Raw genomic sequence first — 22,562 nt, 5'->3', positions numbered from 1 at the left:
CATGTCAAAGGGCACAGAAAATCTCCTATCCATCTGTGGACTCCTTGCAAATATTTAAAAAATTATGTATGTTTGTATATATGAACGTTTTTGCTACAGAAAAAATCAAAAGTTTTATGGGTTCCTCATAATATTTTGGATTCTAGAAGAAAATTTTCTTCTTACCCACATAAATTGAGATTTGAAAATGAATGAAGAAAAACATTGATAGAAACAACCTCAGTATCAAGTTGGAGGTCCTGACAGAGCCAAGTCATGTTCTACAATGTGAGAACGTTTTTGGTATTGTCTTGCATTGTTATTTAAGTGTTTTTTTTTTCTAGCTGTTCAGGTATTTGTCTCTTTAAATAGATGAGGACTGTTTTGATATCAGCATTATACTTTGTACTTCTTTCCATCTGCAACTGTTTTCAAAAAAGCGTCTCAAATATAAGCCGTTTAATGAAGGATCAAGAAATCTAAATCTGTAAGTCACTGTTTCCCAAATTCAGTGTTTTCTGCCACATCTAAGTAATACGTGGTCATTTATGACTGAACTTTTTTCATAAAACAAAGTATTTTTTAGTAAAATTTTTATTTAATGAATTTAATAAAAACAATACAAACTGGAAATCAGTGTCACTTTTCGTATTAGAAGACAACTGCAAAGTAAATTCAATGGTACCAGAACAATGTTATCAAATTTTAATTATGTATTTTGTCTCCCATGTATGCCAAGCTTGCTCTTCCTCTCTTCAGAAGGCAGATTAGCAAATTGGAAAGAGTGGCTAAAGACAAATTAGAAATAAACTGAGACTTTGCCCTCAATATAATTAGATATGCTGAAGGAAAATTAAAAAGAGAAAAACTTTCTAATTATATGTTTCAATGTCTTTTAATACCGTACCTATGTGACACTTTATTAAAATTGTCTGTGTACTAGAGCAGATGTCCCAAGCTTTAGGAAATGCTAATTTGGGGATATCTTAATATCACAAAAATATTGAGGATGATGCTATTTTGAATTTTCAGTTTACTATGAAACACTATAGCAAGTGACATCTGACTTACCTAAAAGCAGTTACCAAGGTAATTATTTACTCTAAGAAGAGAAAGTCCAGGTGGTTCTGTCATACTCTCTTGCAGTAGCTCTTAATTATGGCTGCACCTTAGAATTAGTTGAATACCAAAGTCTTGGTCTCATAGAGACCAATTAAATCAGTATAAGAGGTAAGATTTCAGACTGGCATTTCTTTAAAGCCCTCCACTTAATATTAACACACAGCCAGGGTTAAGAATGACTAGCCTATGTCTTATTTTGAAAATTCAGTATATGCCACACCTTGCATATTTATAATATGCTAGTCATCATATAAATGAAGGAAGAAATACAAAGTATTTCCTACTTGATACATTTCTTGATGGTAAATAATTACATCCTTCTCTTTTATGGTTTGCATATCTTCTCTGGTTAAAATTGGTCTTGGATTTTCATAGAACATGGCAAGAAATGCAGTCCGTGTGTGTTTCCGGAGTGAAGGAGAGGAAGCCTTCTTTATTACACTGACTTTGTCACCATGTTATCATTATAGTCCAATAACAAGACAAGTATAGTGTATAAGTTCTACCATCTGATAAAAAAAAAAATACTGCATGAGACCAACATATTTATGAACCCACTTCAGGTTACTGCCTTTAAAACTTCCATGTTAGTGTGTAGTGTGCAAGACAAGCTGTCCCAGTTTTCCCAAGGTCATGCAGGTTATGAGGCCGTCAATATCGTATGTAGCTATCTTTCACAAATTTGCATTGTTGTACAATATTTCATTATACGGACATGCCATATTTTATTTACCCATTTTACTATTGATTTGAGTTTTATTTACTTCTGTATGTGACAAATAATGCAACTGTGAGCTTCTTTGTACATATATTAAGTGGAACAAAGTCATCACAGCTTTTATTCTGTAGCAAGGTATTCACGAAAGAGAAAGTAAAAATACTATTTTTAACATGTTGTAAATAATTCTACTGAAGTGCTTTATAAAGAGATAAATGAGAAATATTCCAGTTTAATAATCATTTGTTAACATTTCTTTCTAACCACAATTTAACATGCACATTTTTCTTTCTGTCCTACCCAGCAGCCATGGACAGTTGACATGACTTTAGGATTTGTTCTTATGTTAACCTTGGATTTGTTTCATTTTTTTTAGTACTTTTTTTTCTTTTTACTTTTTTTTTTAACTTTTATTCTGAGTTCAGTGTTACAAATGCAGGTTTCTTATATAGGTAAACTTGTGTTATGGGGGTTTGTTGTACAGATTATTTCATCATGCAGGTATTAAGCCTGGGGCCCACGAGTTATTTTTCCTGATCCTGTCCCTCCTCCTACCCTTCACCCTCTGAAAGGCCCCAGTGTGTGTTGCTCCTCTCTATTTGTCCCTGTGTCCTCATTGTTTAGCTCCCACTTATAAGTAAGAATACGCGGTATTTGGTTTTCTGTTCCTGTGTTAGTTTGATAAGGATAGTGGTCTCTAGCTCCATTCATGTCCCTGCAAAGGACATGATCTCATTGTTTTTTATGGCTGCATACTATTCCATGGTGTATATGTACCACATGTTTTTTTATCCAGTCTATCACTGATGGGCATTTAGGTTGATTCCATGTCTTTGCCATTGTGAATAGTGCTACAATAAACATACTCGTGCATGCTTTGTTTAATTATGGTCTAAAAAATATTTTAAATATATGTCATTTGAGTTTTCCTATGCAGAGAATCACTAGCACTTGAAGAGAGCAATGGCAACCATACAATAGCGTGTTATATAGGCAGCTCCTTTTAGTATTAACTCTAATTGTTACATGGGCACATACATAAAGAGAGGGAGCCACTTACTAAGTTAATTTCCACAAATATTGAATCTTCTTTTAAAAAATTCATACTCATGTTTTGAAAACTATTCATTGGGTGCCTTGCCAAATGCCCAACTTTTATAAAGTTTTAGAAAACAACACCTTTGAAGACAGAAGCAGTTCTTGTCCTTAGGTGCTTAATGCTCTGCTTTTAACCTTCATAGCTAAACTTGTTTAGTTTGTTTTCTTATGAAGTATTAATGTTATAAAAAGCATATAAGATTAAAATATAACTCAATGCATTATCAAAAATTGAAATAAAAACCCATGTAATTACCAAATATGTCTGAAAATGAAATATTGCCAATGTCCCAGAAAACGTCTTCTTTCCTTCCTAGTTTCTGTCCTCTTTCTCTTACCTCAAATAACTGCTGTCCTGACTTTGAGCACTACAGATTTTTCTTGTCATTAAATTTTATGTAACAGAAGTATTACATATTTGTCCATGTATATAAATGTCTAGATATCTTTTGCTCAGATTTTTATTTTTCAAATTTATTTTGCTGCATGTAGCAATATTTCACAAATTTGAACTGTGGTACAATATTTCATTGTGTATACAAGCCGCATTTTATTTATCAGTTTTACTGTTGACTTGAGTTCTATTTTTTCCTGTATGTGACAAATAATGCAACCATGTACTTTCTTGTACATTCTTCAAGTAGACGTGTGAATGTATTTCCTTTTGGAAATAAGAGATTAAACTTCTGGGTTATAGAATACAGAAAATGTTCATTATTAGCAGATAATGCCAAAATATTTTCCCTCCAGCAGTATAGAGTCCTAGTTTCTCTACTTCTTTTCCCTTTTATTTAAGAAGGGTTGAAGCAAAGAATAAAAACAATAAACTATGATAGGGAGGTATAATCCATAGAAAATGGATGATAATGATAATTTCAGAATGTAACCTGACATTGATTATTTTTTTCTGTTCTGTTCCCCACAGTGAGCATAGTCACTGCCTCTCCACATTTTCCCTCCTCACCTTCTGAACTACCATAATTTTAATTTGGCATCTGTGAAGCTCATGTGCTTTTGGGGAAGCTGTTTTCATACTTTATGCTAGTGGTAGGTTTATATAATGAAGGTTAAATATTTATCATTTTCTCATTCTCTAGCCACTGATAGCAGTTTCATGCGTCTGATCTCATTTAGGCTAGTGATATTAAAAACAGGAGGCCTTTGGGGGGCTTTTAGAAAAGTGGCTATTTTCCTCTTTTAGAGAGAGCTTTTGGAAAAGTTTATCTCTCCGTTTTTGTGGATACATACAAAGAAGCATAGAGGTGAAAAGTTGTTGCCAGAATCTTGTGACCACATAGATACTTCTTTGGGTTGAAGTCAACACCGTGGAGGATAGAAGAGAGAGATAGAAAAAAAGAAATCTAAGGTTTTGAATACATAGTTAAGGAACTGAGTCAAAACTCCTAGAAGCTCATCTTACCTTAGGATTTACAATTGTACCTGTCAGTGTCTCCCAATTTAGTTTAAATGTTGTAATACTTACAATTAAACTCATCCTAGCTGATAAAATTCCATAGACGTTTATTTGATATGCACCATTTGTGGCTGTTAATAAAGTAAACAATTTGCATTTTATATATTGCAAACTAAGTGTCTGATAATTGATTCAGCCAAACACACCAACAGCTGTTAGCCTAATATCAAAAAAATTAAACAGGATGTGAGGTGAGAAAGTAATTTTAAGTAGGACAATTTGTTAGCAGAATGGTTTACTTTCCTGCCCTAATTCTACCCTCTTTGCATGTATACACTCATATGTACACACTCATGCATAGAGCACCCTCTGAACAGGTTCTGCACAGAGAATTTGCATGTCCTTACTGGGAGGAATAAAATCCCACAGGCCATTGAAGGACCTATATGAAGTAGCAACTAGCGCCCCAATGGCCCTGTCCATTGAACACCACTATGTCTCTAAAGAGTAGCCAGTCCTCCTGGATAGTACTGAGTGGAGTCCCCCTTCCCATGATCATATACTGAGTTGCCTTTGCCTCCTGAGGATGTACACTCACCTACTCTGCCTGTTCCTACACTGTTTACCAAAGCCCACCTTCTGCAGTGGCTGAAGGACATCCTTTAAATTGAACTAGCTTATATGTGTGCCTCGTCTCTGTTATATACGTTGCTTTCCAAACAGAGGAAAGAGTTTAAAAGAGGCAGATGATCACATCTATTACGTTAAATTACAAGCTTTGCTTTTATTCCTGTGTGGGGAGATCAAATCATTGGTATCTGCAGTGGTAAGTTTATGAAATCTGAATGTTATTAACTTTGTGCTAAAGGCATCATGTCTTTTATTGGACTCAGGCATAAATTAATTTATTGTCCTAAGGGAAAATGAGCTGGAACAATCATTTATTTTGGATGATCTTATTGTTTAATGAATGTATAGCTGTAGATTCTTTGGTCCTAATTTCTTTCTCAAAGCCATGAAGAATAAAGCTTAAATGTTTAGTTTTGGCCAACTAAAGTGACTATTATGATTGTAACAGTGCTTCTTTATCTGTAAAACAAGAATAATTATGGGAATATCAGTGTTTTGAGGATTAAGTGAGAGAATGTATGTGAAATCTTTAAAGTTATACCTAGAACATAGTGAATATTTTTAATATTATTACTTCTCCGAGGAAAACTGGTGAGCAAAAAATTATTTCCCCAAATCTTCACTGAGCACACACTCATGAAATTTATAGTTTAGTAATGAAAACAGACAATAGACAAGTCAATAAATGCATATTGTGATAAATTCTATGAAACAATCTCCTGGTAGAACATGTGATGGGTGGGTGGGCAACAAATGTAGATAAGATAGTCAGAAATGGTCTCTATGATGGGATGTTTGTATTGAAACATGCTAAGTAGTAGATTGAGGAGTGGAGCAGAGGAAAGGTTGAAGGCAGAAAGGACAGTTACATGCAAAGGTTCTGGAGTTTGGCCTGATTTTCAGAACTTAATTAATTCTCGGGTAACATGACAATGTAGGGAACAAGAGATTCCTGTATTAATGATACTTTTGGGGCATGGGATTCCCAGTGGACCCTACAGCCTCGTGAGAATCTGGAGTAGCAGTGAGTCCCTGTGCATGTGGTAAAGGAAGGAATAGAGAATTATGAGATATAAGTAGTGGATATTCACAATTTAGAGGTGACAATGGAGCAGAAAATCCAATGCATGGGAATTTTTATTAGAAAAGGTCAAAGATAACATTTTCCTGCATGTATGTCTTGATAGATTTATTTTGACCTATAAAATACTTTGCATATGAACTCATTGCACTTATAAAAAAGTAAATCAAAAATTGTACCAAGAAAATATTAGTGAAGCCAATGTTATGAAAAAAGAAAACATTAAAATATAAAAATAGCTTAAGAATACAAATAATTAATTTTTAAAATTCAACTACTTAGCTGAGTTAGAGAAGGATAAATATATATTCAGTCTTTATTGTGTCAAACATCAGTAGATTTAAAGATACCTGAACAAACAGACAAATGCCTTTATTTCTCATCCAAATATTTGCTGTTCTACTATCCTGGGCAATGACTAAATTTTCCTCCTTTACCCCTAAACTTAGAGCTTTATTAAATATATTGAAATCTGAAATACCTAGGTGGAAATTTAAAATTCCAGAAACTGCATGACTAATCTCCACAATGGCAAACATCCAGCATATGTACCAAAATTAAAATGTCTAGAATCTTGTTAAAATTGTGAGCAACGTCTCATTGAACAGTCTCTGTGCAGTATTTGTTGTGTTTTATAAGCCACTTTTATTCTTCTAAATAAGATTGATTTTTACTTCTAATTACAAGTATGAATTCCTGTTTGTAATCATGCCTAAATTCAAATTATGCATAAAACTGTGATGATGAGAATAAAAATGAATAATCTAATATACAACATGTAGATTCAGATTTAGATCTAAAGCAGGAACGTGAGAATTTTTATTTTAAAAAGTCCCATCCCAACACATACACGTACACATACACGTACACGTACACGTACACATACACGTACACATACACGTACACGTACACGTACACGTACACATACACATACACACGGGGCCAGGAATATGTGCCACTGGTCTAACCACTCAATAACTGAGATCCTCAAATATTAATATGTATATGAATCATTAGTGAAACTTGTTAAAATGGCAATTCTGATTCCGGGGTCTGGGTGGGTCCCAGAGCTCTGTATTTCTGGCAAGCTCCCAGGCGATTTTGCTGCTGTGGCCCGTGGTTCTCACTAAGGTGATTTTCTAACCATTTTTTTGAATATTTACAAAGACGAAAACTTCACATTCTTTTCTGACACTATCACTCAGATGACAAAAATGTTTTTATTATGGTTAGTTAATTGAAGGATAAGTTTAATTTCAGTTATTTTCCTCTGTAAGAATGTATTTTTAATTATATGGTACCAGGAGGAGTAATAACTTCTAAAGGCCGTTCCATGTAGATAGGTACCTTTAGCCAGAAGTTCAAATATGTTTGCTCTCTACCCACTCAGCTGTTGAATGAATTCGTCAAATCATTATCATTCTGTTTTGGCCCAGACATTCTTATGGAGTCTACAATTCCATAGAATGTCTCATCTAATGGTGAGACTTCATTATTCCTAGATAGCCTACCTGTGAATGCAGAGGTTTTTATGTCCAAAGCACTCTAGAGAAAGAAACAGCATAGCTTTAATAAAAGAAGTTCCTTTTTTTTAAGACAAATCTGGAAACAGTCCCAGGTTATGCATCAGCTCCTTTAATTTAGACCTCAGCTAGAAAAGCTGTGGAAAAGAAAAACTTCATTTATTTATAATGTAGATGGCCATTATTTTTCTTCCTGAAAAACATTTTTTTTTTTTTTTTTGAGGCGTAGTCTCGCTCTGCCGCCCAGGCTGGAGTGCAGTGGCGCGATCTCGGCTCACTGCAAGCTCCGCCTCCCGGGTTCACGCCATTCTCCTGCCTCAGCCTCTCCGAGTAGCTGGGACTACAGGCGCCCGCCACCACGCCCGGCTAATTTTTCGTATTTTTAGTAGAGACGGGGTTTGACCGTCGTCTCCATCTCCTGACCTCTTGATCCGCCCGCCTCGGCCTCCCAAAGTGCTAGGATTACAAGCGTGAGCCACCCCCGGCCGAAAAACATTTATTTTTAGTTCTCCTCAGCCCATATTGTATTAAAAGTCTTGAAGCAGCATACGTAGATGTAGGTTTTTGTTACATGTTTGGAGCTGGTGTTATAAATCTATCGGTAATCACTTTATAAAATGATTAATATAATATTTATAATATTCGTTCCATTATTAATGGATTTTGCTATTGATTAATTAATAATATAATAATTGTCACGGACTTATTTTCAGTACTGTGTGTTAGGAACTGTGCTAAGCACTTAAGCATTGTCTTAACCTTACACGAGAATGTAATATGAGAACTAATATTAAGCCTATTATAAGATGAAAACTTTGAGGCTTAGCAGGGTTAAATAACTTCCCCAAAGTTGTTAACAGTAAGTGTCAGGCAAGCCATGAATCCAGAAAGCAGAACTAGCATTTCCTGATTCCCAAATATATACTCTACTCTATTTTACCTCTCGATGGCTAAGTAGACATCCTGAAGTGTGAAAAAAAACTAGGTGATGACTCTGAGGGAATTATAGGAGCAATTCTGGAAATTAGTCTTACTTCTAAAAAAGTATCCCTTATCTTTTCACTTTATGTATTTTCCCTCCTGGTCTGCCAGATGATAGTAATAACAGTAATATAGCACCATTATACTTGACTCATTTATTTGTTGGCATAAGGAGGTGCCATAAACAAACAAACTAAACAATTTAGTACATATTCCCTTTTCTTGAAGAAAATTTAATAGGGTGCATGTGTCTTGAGAGAGAGAGAGAGAAAGAGGGAGAGAGATTTTTTGAAAAGGCACCTTTGCACGAACAATTTAAACCGTAATATATTCTATTATGGCATCTGACGAAGCTACCATATCCTTTTCTCATGAGTTATGGGAGGGATTTGAAAATTACTTTACCAGAGAGCTTTTTTTTTTTCTTTCCCTAAACCAGTAAGATTTGGGTCAGAGGATTAAAGCTCTAATAGGCAGAGTTCAGCAGTGCTCTGGAGAAATGATGAATTGAAGCCCAAGAAGGATTTTTTTTCTAGCAGCACACTGGCCTCTGCTTGCATGGAGGCTTTTCTCTCTGACAGCTGATGGAAGCATTGCCCAGCCCATTATACCCACTATGGGCACTCTGTGAAATTAATGCTCCTTTAAACTTCCTATGCTCACTAAAGTGCAAGATGTAAGACACTGGGTATGTTAGGCCTTTTGCAAATGTATTCTTATGATGTTTCCTAGTCATAAAGCTTGAAAGGAATGAAAAAAAGAGGTTACTGTAATCACTAAGTTGACCCACGACAATAATTACTCTTAAGACTTCATCCTCTATCCTTATTCTCAAACCAGATTAATTACATAATCATCTTCTGCAATATTTAGTCATCAAGATCTATATATACAATGTACATAAAACATATATGTGCATTCATGTGTACACACATACATACACACACAGGTATGTATATTTAACTACATTGTCTGTACATGTATATATACTTGATGACTGAGTATGATTGAAGAAAATTGATAAATCTGGCTTGAGAATATATGAATATATACATTTATTTATTCAAGGTAAATGTGGCAATTATGTCATAGCTGACAAAATTCATTCTATACTATATGTTTAGAAAAATAAGGTAAAGATGGGGGCAGGAGTGGGAAATGTTGTTTTTTAAGTTTGTATTTTTTTTAAATTTTACTCTAAACTACAAAAGTAACCAATATTCATTCAGTGCTGATAAAAATGAAAATGGCAGCTTTTGCAAGGTTGTGTGTGTTGCCCCTGGATCTGGAAAATATCATCATCTTGGCGGGGTTGCCCTGGACTTGGGTTAGGGGGAGAGGTAAGCTATAGGAATTCCAGTCCCCTTCCAGAGTCATTCTCAGGTGGCTTCCAGCCCAATTGCTGAAAGGTTTTCTGATAGGTTTGGGCATAGTGAATATAATGAAAGAATATTATGTGGCTTTTTGATCAGTTATAACAAGTCGTTTCATTTCTATGATTGTAGTACATTAACCATTGCATTTGCCATGATGAAGTGTGGTTTAAAGTCTGTAACATTTTTCTTCATAGTACCAGGTTCTTAACAACCAAAGATAAGTGAACCGCCTTTGCCTTCAGTGCAAGTGAGGGGAAAAAATACACATAAACACACCCTGGGGGAAGCAAAGGCAAAGAGACTGAGCTCTCTCCTTAGTGTTCAAGTTAGCAGGGAGGGGCATGTCTGGCAGTTCGTGGGAAGGAATCTAATTATCAGCCTCTTACTTTCATTAATAAGTTGGGGCAAGTGAACTCCTCAAAGAAGGAAAGAGCAGACATTATACCTGAATTCTTAGACTACATATGATCCTTTAACCGCCATTTCCACACAAATAGTTTTCTTATAATTCCTTCAGGAGACTGGGAAGTAGGCAGAAAGAACATCAAATATGGGAAAAGTAAAAATAACTGGCAAAACATGGTTTATTTGTCCATGGGAGGGCAAAGAATTCTGAAAACCTGAAGCGTACACTTGAATACAGTTAGTCTCCATCTATGCAGTTTAATTAGAATGACCCTCAAGTGAGACTTTTCAGTTTAAACATTGCTTTTATCCTGTTTTATTTCTTCTTTTCCACTGGTGGTCTGTGGATAAAAGTCAACTTGTGTGTAATCAATGTGTTTTTTGACCAATATGTTTTTTCTTAGCTTCACTAGCCAGAAATCTGATGATGACTATGAAGATTATGCTTCTAACAAAACATGGGTCTTGACTCCAAAAGTTCCTGAGGGTGATGTCACTGTCATCTTAAACAACCTGCTGGAAGGATATGACAATAAACTTCGGCCTGATATAGGAGGTTTGTTAAAGTCTTTTGTGTTGTGCTATAGATAGGAGCACATAAACATGTCTACTTTATTAGATAAAAACATCAGTGTAGTTCAAGAGCAAGGAAGATTTAAATTATACTTTTTTATATGTTGTAAAAGTAGTGTTTAAATAGCATTCAGGCCTATGAGTGGGGGGGGTGTGTGTCAGCACATTCAAAATGAAGAAATATTATTTTCAAGTGAAGCTTGAGAGCTAGAGTTAGAAATTCAAATATTCCTAGATATCTCAGATAGAAGCTGTAGGAAAAAAAGCAATGACCCCTTTATGAAGCAACATAAACAAATCAAACAAGACAATAATAGTAAAGAGAGGATATATTGTTTGCCTGTTGTTGTGTAACAAACAACCAGAAAAATCTCAATGACATATGACAATAAACATTTATGTAATACTCCCCTGAGAGATATACTAATCTAGGCTAAAGCAAGCTGGAGCTGCTTATTTAGGGCAACTGTATTTTACATGTTCCTCGTTCTACTCCTGGGACCAGGAGGTAGCTAAGATAACCCTTCTCACAGTGGTAGAAAACAGCTAGAGAGTAAGTAGAAGCTCGTGAGGCTGAATGCTTAGGCCTAGCACTGGCACACTCACTTTTTGTATATATTATTAGCCAAAGCCAATCAGATGATCCAGCCCAAAGTCGAGAGGCAGAGGAATAGCCTCATCCAGGAGAAGGCAAGGATGTGAATGCCGGTTATAGAGAATTCAGTCCACCACAGTGAGTTAGGTCATGACGCTTTCAAGGAAAAAAATAAAGAAAAGACTAACGCTCTTGTTTTTCATTAAATGTTAAATAAAAATGGAGACCATGCATTTGGTCATGGATATTATACTACAGATTTTTAATATCAGTCTTCTCTGACAAATAGGTACATGATGGGTTTCCATATGTTTTTCTCATATTATCTGTGGTATCACAGGGTACAATAAATCATCAAGGAAGATTAATTTTGTGTTGGTGAGAGATGTGTGAGGATAATGTGGTCATTAAAGGAATCAACAGGGAACTCTGATCCAAAACCAATTTATATTACCAGTTTGCTCTTTATGTCCATTTCATGTTCTGAATGCATATTTTTTTCTGAGTTTTTAAGCAATTATTTTTCTATGTGGGTCAAGTCAGGGACATGCTCAAGTCAATTTCAGAGCTTGAAGGAAACATGGTAAAATTCAAGATATCTGAGAGAAAAATGGAGAAAAGCTAAGAGCAGCATTTTCTAATTTATTCATTTTTATGTTAGTTTTAAAAGGATAATTGGTTTCAAAACTCTACTAGGCATGCTTGGTGCATGTGCATGCTTAAAAAAGATATTTCTTTGAAAACAAAATGGTTATTCAAATGTGGTGAATTAGTAACTGGTACCAAATTAGTTGTGAATAAATTACTTCTAATGTAGCTAAATAAATCTATTCTAGAAAACAAAGATTAAAACATTAAAATCTTGCACCTCTCTTTGTGCACACATTTCTATGTTTCTCTTTACAGTGAAGCCAACATTAATTCACACAGACATGTATGTGAATAGCATTGGTCCAGTGAACGCTATCAATATGGTGAGTTTCCAAATAAAATTCTTTGTCTATTTTATTAGCATGTTTGGGAGAAAACGTGATGTCATGGAAATAGCAAAAAACATGCCAGCAAAAAATTTAAGTTTAAAACTTTAGAAGTGAAAGATAGTCTTCCACATCCTTTTTTTCTTGTAATATGAAGATAATTAAATGTTAAATATTTTTGTTATAAGAATTAAATAGGATTTTATATATATAATTAATTTGTGTAAATATGCTATGCTGTTGAAATTCAACAATCGGTGTTTACTTGCCAAGTGCTACTTACTACAAAATAGGATATAGTACTCAACTACTTATTAGAACATTGATAGTTTGGTTCAAATCAGAAATGTTTCTCACATAAAATAGTGTGTCAGATGTAATAATAAATGTAATTCTGTTCTTATGTAACACTTTCTACCCAAATGTGAAATACAAAACTAGACTGGAGTCCAAAATATGATATAATAGAGAATGTAAAATAAGAGTAGAGCAGAATGGAGTACAACATAACATAATGTAATACAGCATTCTATATTATACAATATTATATATGATATAATATAGTGAAACTATAAGTTTAAAATCATGTTTACCAAGCTAGCAATAAAGATGCTCTGCTAAATCAGAAAGAGATTGATGTGCCAATTGAGGTGATATAACATCACCTGCATACTCCAAGCTAGTAAGTTTGCTTGTTTAATCATTAAACAAATTCTAACTTCTTTATAGCCATAATTCTCAGAATTTTTAGAGTTCTGAAATAAATTATAAATATCTAAGAAGTAGAAGCTATATAGATAGTTTATTTAAATGCAGAACTTTCTTGTTTTAGGAATTAACAGTCCCCAGAACTGTTCTAGGATCAAAGTTTGTGAAACAATAGTTTTAAGAATCAAAGTTTTTTATTCATGGCTTTTCTTGACAAAATGTAGAATATAAATTAATTAATTATTCTTTCTACTGGCACATCACTAATTGGTTGACAAAGGATTTCATAAAACAGGTTCTTTTCTCATTACTTGTAGACTGTAAAAATGAAACTAAATGGTGAACAAGGGTGGAATGGCTTACGGGGTACAAATGTAGCTAATCACAATGGCACCCAGTGGGAGGTGGTGCAAGGAAAGAAAACAGAACAATGTGAATGAGGCAAAAGACTCAGGCCTAATGGTCTGAATTTCACACCATATCTGCTTTTTTTTTGTTTTGTTTTGTTTTTGTTTTTGTTTTTGAGATGGAGTCTTGCTCTGTCCCCCAGGCTGGAGTGCAGTGGCGCAATCTCGGCTCACTGCAAGCTCTGCCTCCCGGGTTCACGCCATTCTCCTGCCTCAGCCTCCTGAGTAGCTGGGACTACAGGCGCCCGCCAACACGCCCGGCTAATTTTTTGTATTTTTAGTAGAGACGGGGTTTCACCGTGTTAGCCAGGATGGTCTCAATCTCCTGACCTCGTGATCCGCCCGCCTCGGCCTCCTAAAGTGCTGGGATTACAGGCTTGAGCCACCGCGCCCGGCCTTTTTTTTTTTACTGAAGTCAACTACTCTCCAATTTAGGGATATGTATACTTGATGGAAATAATTACAGTAATTTGTCACTATGGCATTTAAGAATGCATTTTATGATAGAGATTAGCAGAGTGTTATAAATTATCTTTAATTGTTAATTTCATCTTGTTTAGAGAAAAGAACATTATAAGTAAATAGTGAAAAAACCCCTCTTCTTGGGGGTTTGTTCTCTGCCAGGCATGATGCAAAGCACCTTTTGTTGATTGCCCTTTTCTATCCAGCATGGCCTACCCAGTTAGGTTCTTTATGATCCCTATTTTAATATAGGTCAACTGACTTTCCAGATCTCCTGCTTAGGACTTTTTTGCATATTCTGTACTTTATTTCACTCTACAGTGGTGGTTCTGAATCTGGACTTCTTTTTCCCTCTCAGGGGATGTTTGACTGTGTCTGGAGGCAATTTTAGTTGTCATTACTTGGCAGGATTGAGTATGGGTTTGGGCCTTGCTACTGTCATCTAATGAGTAGAGGCCAGGGATGGTTCTAAACATTCCACAATGCCCGGGACAGCCCTCATGGCAAGGAACTAGCTGGCTCAAAACAACACAACGCTCTGCTCTACAGACATGGAAAGTAAAGGATTGTATCAAGGCTATGCTCTTTTGCCAGAACTCACTTAGACAGATCTACTTTTTCATAAAAGTATCAAACATAGCTAAAAAAGACGGGTGAGATGGTAACCTCCTCAGCAAAACTCTAGCTTTCTTTTGGACTATTCAAAGCCAAGATAGCTTTGCTTCATATTGGCAAAGAAAACAGGAATGAAATATACCAATATTTAGAAAGATAATCTTACTGTGTACAAATTTTCTGTTTATCATTTTATTAAAACAGGAATACACTATTGATATATTTTTTGCACAAACATGGTATGACAGACGTTTGAAATTTAACAGCACCATTAAAGTCCTCCGATTGAACAGCAACATGGTGGGGAAAATCTGGATTCCAGACACTTTCTTCAGAAACTCCAAAAAGGCTGATGCACACTGGATCACCACCCCCAACAGGATGCTGAGAATTTGGAATGATGGTCGAGTGCTCTACACCCTAAGGTATTCTTTTGCAAAAGGAAAGGAGTAATTGTTAGGAAGAAAACAAACTAACAAACAAATACAAAAATCAACCATAAGTCTCTAAAAAAAAAAAAGGAAATAAATTTCAAGACTACATCAGGATTGGCATGCTATCAAATAGTATATGACATCAAAACATTAGTTTTTTCCTTTTGTTATCAATGAGCTTTTTCAAAGCACTAATTATAGACAAAGCTTATTTTCCACAACTGCTGTGAAAACTATTTTTTGTCACAACTGACCTGAAATTTCCTTCATCTTGCAAGATTATCTGACCTTTGCACCTACGCTTTGCACTCTTATGCTTGGAAATGTCTTCATTTCCAAGGAAATAGTTGCTAAAAGAGAATTTTTGAGGTGTATGTCTCCATACATCCTTCTCTTTTTAGCTTCACAATAGCAAGCACCTAGGATCTATTATCTTTCATCTCCTAGCACCCCACTTCCCATTACGTTAATAGGCTGTTTAAACTAATTTATTGTTTATCTTGGGAATAGACATACTTGGGAGAAAGTTGAAGGAGCTATCGTTCAGCATCTGAAATTAAATTCTGAAATTAAATTGTGAAATTAGAGTAAAATGCTGCCTTAATAAAATAATTATTTTATGCCATTATCTTAGCACTACATACTTTGTATTTAAAACATTTTTACATTGAAGTTTCTCATTGGTGGGAGTACATTATTAGACAGAATAATAGATAAGTACATAGTCTTACGAATCAGACATCTGACTTTGGTTCTTAGCTCTCCCTCTTACTATCTGTAGGAACTAGGGCAATGCTCCAGCATTTCTATATAAAGGGACTTAGGGGCAGCTATCTGGTAGCAGGACTTTTAGTGTTAGAAGCTTTGTTTGCATAGTAAGCATGATGCTTTTACATGGCTACATTTTTATTTAGAAAAATTAGGTGAGAACTGATGGAAATTATTGGGAAAGAAAGCAAAACCACGCTGTCCCACCCTGTACTGCCTCTCCCCCGACCTTGACACCACAACTGAGCAAACTCTTTTACCTTTCATTTCTTTAATTTCTGTAAAACAGATATATTTCTTCTGACCTTATGGAGTTGCTGTAAGGACAAAATAGGGTGATAAGTAAAGTGATTAACATAGAGCCTGATACATAGTAAATATAGAAAATATTAAAATTATACATTTTCAATCAAAATAAGAATGATGCAATTCTAAATCTTCATATCTGAGAACTTCTACCTTCAAATGATTCATGTTAAATGTGCTTGCTCAACGTACAAAAGATAATACTTGAATAGGCTCCAAAATCTTTATTAATTATATCAGTTATTAGAAAAAGCCACAATTCCAAAATAAATTCATTCCAGGCATTTTATATTCATCATGGCTTTCGTAAACTTAGAGATATAGTAATAACTGAATTTATTTTTATTTATTTATTTATTTTGAGACAGGGTCTCACCCTGTCACCCAGGCTGGACTGCAGTGGCATGATCTGAGCTCACTGCAACCTCTACCTCCCAGAGGTTCAGGTGATGTTCCCACCTCAGCCTCCCGAGTAGCTGGGACCACAGGCACGTGCCACTACATTCTGCTAAAAAATTTTTTGTATTTTTTTGTAGAGATAGTCTCACTGTGTTGCCCATGTGGTCTTGAACTCCTAGGTTCAAGCAGTTCGCAACTCAGCCTCCCAAAGTCTGGGGATTATAGGCGCCAGCCATGGCATCTGGCCAATGCCTGAATGTAGAATCTAGTGGGTACAAAATTCCCCTGATACATCAGAGCTCAGTCCAGCTTTTGAAATATGAAGTCAATCATGCTATCTCAAGTGTCGTTATTGTTCTTGTAACATTGTAGTCATTTTGGGACTTAATTTACGGAATCATTACATTAGTTAATTATGAAGGCCACCTCAAAAGTGTCACTAATGGAGATTCAATCAAAGCTTGAATGGTTACCAGTTTACATAGAGAGATGATTTTGTTCTGGCTATCTAAAATGAGCTAAGAGTGTGTTTGTGTGTTTTTGTGCATGGCCAAAGACATTTAGATCTGTATCTATGTTGTATCTGCAATTATATTATTTTCAATTTTAATAATTCCAGTTTAATTTGGAGTAATAATACTAATAAAATATCAAATTTAATTGTAGCTTCCTTTATGAATAAAACTATTCTTCCCTTTGAAGAGCATATAAATATATAGTAACAATGTTTAAAACCTCCAGCTTTGAAGGCAGATAATCCTGGGTTCAAATTTCAACTGTGCCTCTAGTTATGTGACTTTGGACAAGTTCAGGTACAATAAATGCATAATAATACTTATTAAATGAGGAAACAATTCACTCTACCCAGTGCTTCATAGTTAATTAAGGGCTCAATAATTATTAGATATATTTTAACATCAGTAAGTTCTCTGTTATATCATAGAATGATTCTTAATTCTTTTCAATTAAAAATTATACTAATTAGAAAATCTCTTAAAAATAAATTTTCCTAAAATAATACTTGTATTACATCAACAATATCTGTACAATGTAAGAATTATAGCTAAAAATATGAAATTTTAAAAATCGTCAACCCATTACCATTACAATTTGAGATTATATTCATACTTACCCAAAGGTGGTCAAGATGTCTGACTTTCAAATCTTCTGCCTCCTGGAATTCCAGCCCAGGACTTGAGACTGAGAAAATCTGTATACTTTAATAAGCACTAACTCATAGGACATAAACTAATTTAGATTTACCGGCAAACATCTTTCAAATATGTCTGTGTATGTTCATTTAACATTTCTTGTTTTCCATTAGATATTCTTCTACTCTATAATATCCTATTTAATGACATCCTCTGGAAGATCCTATTTAGTGACAGTGTAGTGTAGAATTAATGCCACACCATTGTGCAACACAGGTATTTTTACACTCACCTTTAGCAATTAAAGCTAACAGCTAACAAGTTCTTACAAACAGAAGGTCCTGCTTTAATTAGCAGGTAAGATCTTAGAATTATCAACATTCATTTACATGCAAACAGTAAATGAGCTTAAGTTCTTAAAACAGTTGGCTCTGTTAAATATATTCACTGAGCAGTTTCACATGAGCAATTAATTTGCAAAGAGAAAAACCAAAACCAAAAACTTAAGTGATCATAAATTTTCAATAAATATAGTTGAGGTAAGTGAGGTGCTATTACTTGGTCTGTGAAAATGAACAGACTACATTAAGTCTTATGTAATTTTTTCCTGGACTTGGTGGATTTCTTCATTGGGGATCACTGTGTTTTCAATCAGAATGTGAGATATTCTCTAGAAAAAAAATCATTTAAAATTGTGCAAATTTACAATTTAAAATTATGTCTAAAATCCATCTTATGTTTAATATCTTTCTACTTAGGTTGACAATTGATGCTGAGTGCCAATTACAATTGCACAACTTCCCAATGGATGAACACTCCTGCCCCTTGGAGTTCTCCAGTTGTAAGTAATATTCCTTCTCCATTTGTATCCTCCCTCACCTACAGTCTTTCTGATTGCCATGTTAATTAATTGAAAGAAGCATAACGAATTTCAAGGTTGTATTGAGTTATGTTACTGACTTCCATGATTTTGACCATCTCTTTCATCTTAATCCCAGCTTGCTCCAATTAGGGTGATTCCTGCAAAAGAAGGATTTATTTTATTAAGAATTACAATAGGTTTCCTTGAGTTGCAAACTTTTAATATATTGGCTGTGTAGAGCCTTTTTTTTTTTCTTTTTGTAATGGATTGTAAAGCCAACCCTGGACTCAATAGAAAAGGTGCAATCTTTAATTATATATCCTCTTCCTTTCTCTCTTATGGGCCTAGGAAGGGACTATAGCAGCACATTGCTAGTTAAGGCCTGCCCCACAGGACAATTATTTCATTGATAAAATATATGTGAACTACTACTTGACACACAATAAGATCAAATATAAAACCATTATTTTTACATTTATTATTTTTATCAGATAGATAATAGAATGTAGCAAGAGGATCTATGATGATGTAACACAGATTATGCTTTAGTAACCTTTACAAATATTTCCTGCCTGAACCAAAGCCAAGCAAATCTAAATTTCCCAAAACATTTTCCTTACTATTTGTTCAGCATCCATGAAAGGTCAATCGCCTCTTTTACATTTTTGTCTGCCACTTGTACATATTGGACAGAATAAAAATCTGATTATAGATTTTTACAGTATGCTTGTAGAAATGTAATTTCTCAACCAGGGAGTCCACCAAGTCATTGTAATCACAGTTTGAAAAAAGTTGATGATCAGAGAAGTAATCACCTGTTTATCACTTCATCAATACCAGAGGAAACCAGAGGAAAAATATCACTGGACATCATATTTATCTAGAAAAATTCTCATTATAAAACTTATTTCATGTTTTCCTTAATCCAAGAATGAAATATATTTAATTATAAAGTTAAAGCTTCCCTGAGCTTTAGAGAGATAAGCCTTCCTTTCTTTTCATATTCCAAGTGGGACTACTTCTTTCAAGTGGCCACCATCAGGTGGCCAGTTGAAAATGGTCCTCTGAACCCAAGCACAATTTAATATTACTTATTGCTATCAGAACAATTCAGTCACCAGCCCATTCTCTGCAAAAATTTGCCTCATATCATCATTGTTTTGTTGTTGTTGTTGTTTTGTTTTGTTTTGGACAGGGTCTCGTTCTGTTGCCCAGGCTGGAATGTGCAGTGGTGTGATCTCGGCTCACTACAGCCTTCGCTCCTGGGGCTCAAGTGATCCTCCCACCTGGGCCTCCAGAGTAGCTGGGATTTCAGGCACGCACCACCATATCCAGCTAATTTCTGTATTTTTTGTAGAGGTGGGGCGTCACCGTGTTGCCCAAACTTTGATATTATCACTGTTTTCCTCAATTTTCATCACATACTCTCATATCCCTCTCCATCCCCTCCATCCCCTCTAGGGACTCTTTCTTTTTTTTCCTCCCTCTTTAATTAGTATAAACATATAATAGATAAAGCTGCATCAAAAGGAACAGAAAGGAGGAACTATGTGGGATTTTATTCCAAGTACTCAATCAGTGTTCATAATCAAACTAATCTTTACATGGCATTGTTATTTATTATCACATAACAATTAGTATTATTAGTAGACAAACTGTTAAAATGATTTCTGGTTTTTATTTATTTTCTTGAAAAAGTTATTTCTGCTGTTGACTTCATAATAATGTTTATCCATTCAACAAATATACATTGACCATCAATTCCATGAGATAAGTACTATTATCCTCCCTATAAGGGAACAAACAATTTAGGAGGAAAAATATACACTTGTCCAGGGTAGAATGGCTGGGAAATGGTACTCATAACCACTACTTTATCTCACCTCCCCAATGTGATGTTCTCAATGAATACTCTCTGTTGTATTAGTACAAGCTCAATGATATCTTCCTCTTAGCATTTCTACTTACTACTGCTTTGAATTGTGTATTTCTGTGTATATTAAAATGGAGTCCCGACAAATTGAGAAAGAAATATAATAATTTAGATTATTTTTTCCAACTATCTTCCACTTCAAATGCAATCTTTGGAGAAGTTTTGAGTCTGTACTTTCTTATTATTTTCTGTTTCTATGTGACTCAAAATCTTGCTCTGTTAACTGCCTTTCACTGTGATACAAGACTTTGTATTTCTGCTATGTATTATAGACTGGTCACTTGGTATGCACTATTCCAGATGATGTAAAGTATGCATATGGCATATATAAAACCACATGTAGTATACCTCGTATGTCATTTAAATTATTTTCAATAGTAAATTTGACCTTTGGATTTTTGAATCTAACTTCCCATTAGGATGCAATGTTATTGTAATTTATGTCCTCATTGCAATGCCCTTTGATCCAAGATCCTGATTTAGCTTTGTAACTATCTTTCTCAGTCTTTACCTCAGTGTTGTGTTCATAGAAGATGGTTGCTACATATGCTAATTTATAATCATTTTTAATGTGAGCTTTCCTATCTCACGGCAGATGGCTATCCACGTGAAGAAATTGTTTATCAATGGAAGCGAAGTTCTGTTGAAGTGGGCGACACAAGATCCTGGAGACTTTATCAATTCTCATTTGTTGGTCTAAGAAATACCACCGAAGTAGTGAAGACAACTTCCGGTAAGATGCACTTGCAAAGAATTTCAAGTGACCCTTCCAGAGTTGAAATTTTGGTATATATGAATTAGAAGGTTTTTCAATACCTCTCTATGAATGATAATCAGAAAATTAAATGAAGTGTTTTAATTTTCTAGAGAAAATTATATGAAGTGTTTTAATTTTCTAGAGAAAATTATAATTGAAATTCAAGTAGAATAGATAAACATAAGTATATTCTACCAATTTGGGAAAATTGGATTCAAATTGGATTAGTAAATTATTCCCTAATTTATTTAAGGTAAAATGAATATCAATTATGAAAAAATAAAATATTTATTAGATGTACCTTTTTTAGAAAGTATGTTTCATAATGTAGTGAAATCGCCACATTTTCACACAGGAAGAGTGAATTTTTACAAATGCAGAAAAGTAAGCATAGTGGATATGGACCCATTCTCCATTCAGTAGTTTAATATTTTAAACTTACGCATCAGTGGGTAATAGAACAAGCCTTGAGTATCAGACAGGACTGGGTTCAAATCCCAATTGCATCAGTTATAAGCTATAGACATTGGGCAAATGTGTTGAATCTCTGAGATCAGCTTTTCCAGATGCCTAACGTGAATTAAAAAAAAAAAACTGCATCACAGGAAGACAGTGTGTATGCAAAATATAAATGAAATGAAATGCTTAGAATGATAGCTGGCACATAGTGAGCACTTGGTCAATAGTAGGTCTTACTAATATTAATTATGATTATCGGATGTGCATGATAATATGGTCAGGAATTGAGATTTAAGACAAGCTAAAAGTAAATATTTTTATATTAAATCTGATGATTTGTAATAGTATCAATTATTGATTTAAAACCCTATGTCGAGCAAGTTAGATATGTTTCCAGACCAGATCTCTCTCATGGGTGGCCAGTTTGAACTCTCAGCAATATTGCTTATATCCTCTATGTAGATTAATCCAACTACTCCTTTTAAAATTATGTTAATTTACATATGTTCAAATTTCAAATACAAACATTATGTTCTCAGCTTACCATCTATTAAGATGTCATTTGAAGCATATTTCCAAGAGTTGAGCTGTTTTCTGTTGATTTAGTCACAAACACCTGATTATTTTCTAGAATTCATAGAAAATATTTTTTGCATATGGAATAATTTGGAATCAGGCCTTCATCTACTTTATAGAGAGAAGCAAATAAAGGACCTACACAAAGATGGAAATTTATGATTCGATTCTACTTTCAAAAGTACCATCCTTCAAATCTAAGAATTATCTGGCTGTAACATTGTTTTGAGCATTTGCGACTGTCTCATAAAGG

The 22,562-nt window shown here is 34.6% G+C and overlaps 1 protein-coding gene across 6 annotated transcripts in view; it reads left to right on the top strand.

Moving 5' to 3' along the window:
- The window catches only part of GABRG2 (gamma-aminobutyric acid type A receptor gamma2 subunit), an 85,987-nt gene that overhangs the window by 13,004 nt on the left and 50,421 nt on the right, over positions 1-22,562 (top strand). For all 6 annotated transcript variants that reach the window (XM_003268620.3, XM_030825514.1, XM_030825526.1 and 3 more), the window contains 5 exons: positions 10,732-10,883; positions 12,402-12,469; positions 14,869-15,089; positions 18,481-18,563; positions 21,113-21,250. In XM_003268620.3, coding sequence (XP_003268668.1) covers positions 10,732-10,883; positions 12,402-12,469; positions 14,869-15,089; positions 18,481-18,563; positions 21,113-21,250 — 662 coding nt within the window. The remainder of the gene's footprint in view (positions 1-10,731; positions 10,884-12,401; positions 12,470-14,868; positions 15,090-18,480; positions 18,564-21,112; positions 21,251-22,562) is intronic.

The sequence above is a fragment of the Nomascus leucogenys genome, chromosome 2 (assembly GCF_006542625.1).
Source record: "Nomascus leucogenys isolate Asia chromosome 2, Asia_NLE_v1, whole genome shotgun sequence".
Lineage (NCBI taxonomy): Eukaryota > Metazoa > Chordata > Mammalia > Primates > Hylobatidae > Nomascus > Nomascus leucogenys.
This window is presented reverse-complemented; position numbering and strand designations above follow the sequence as displayed.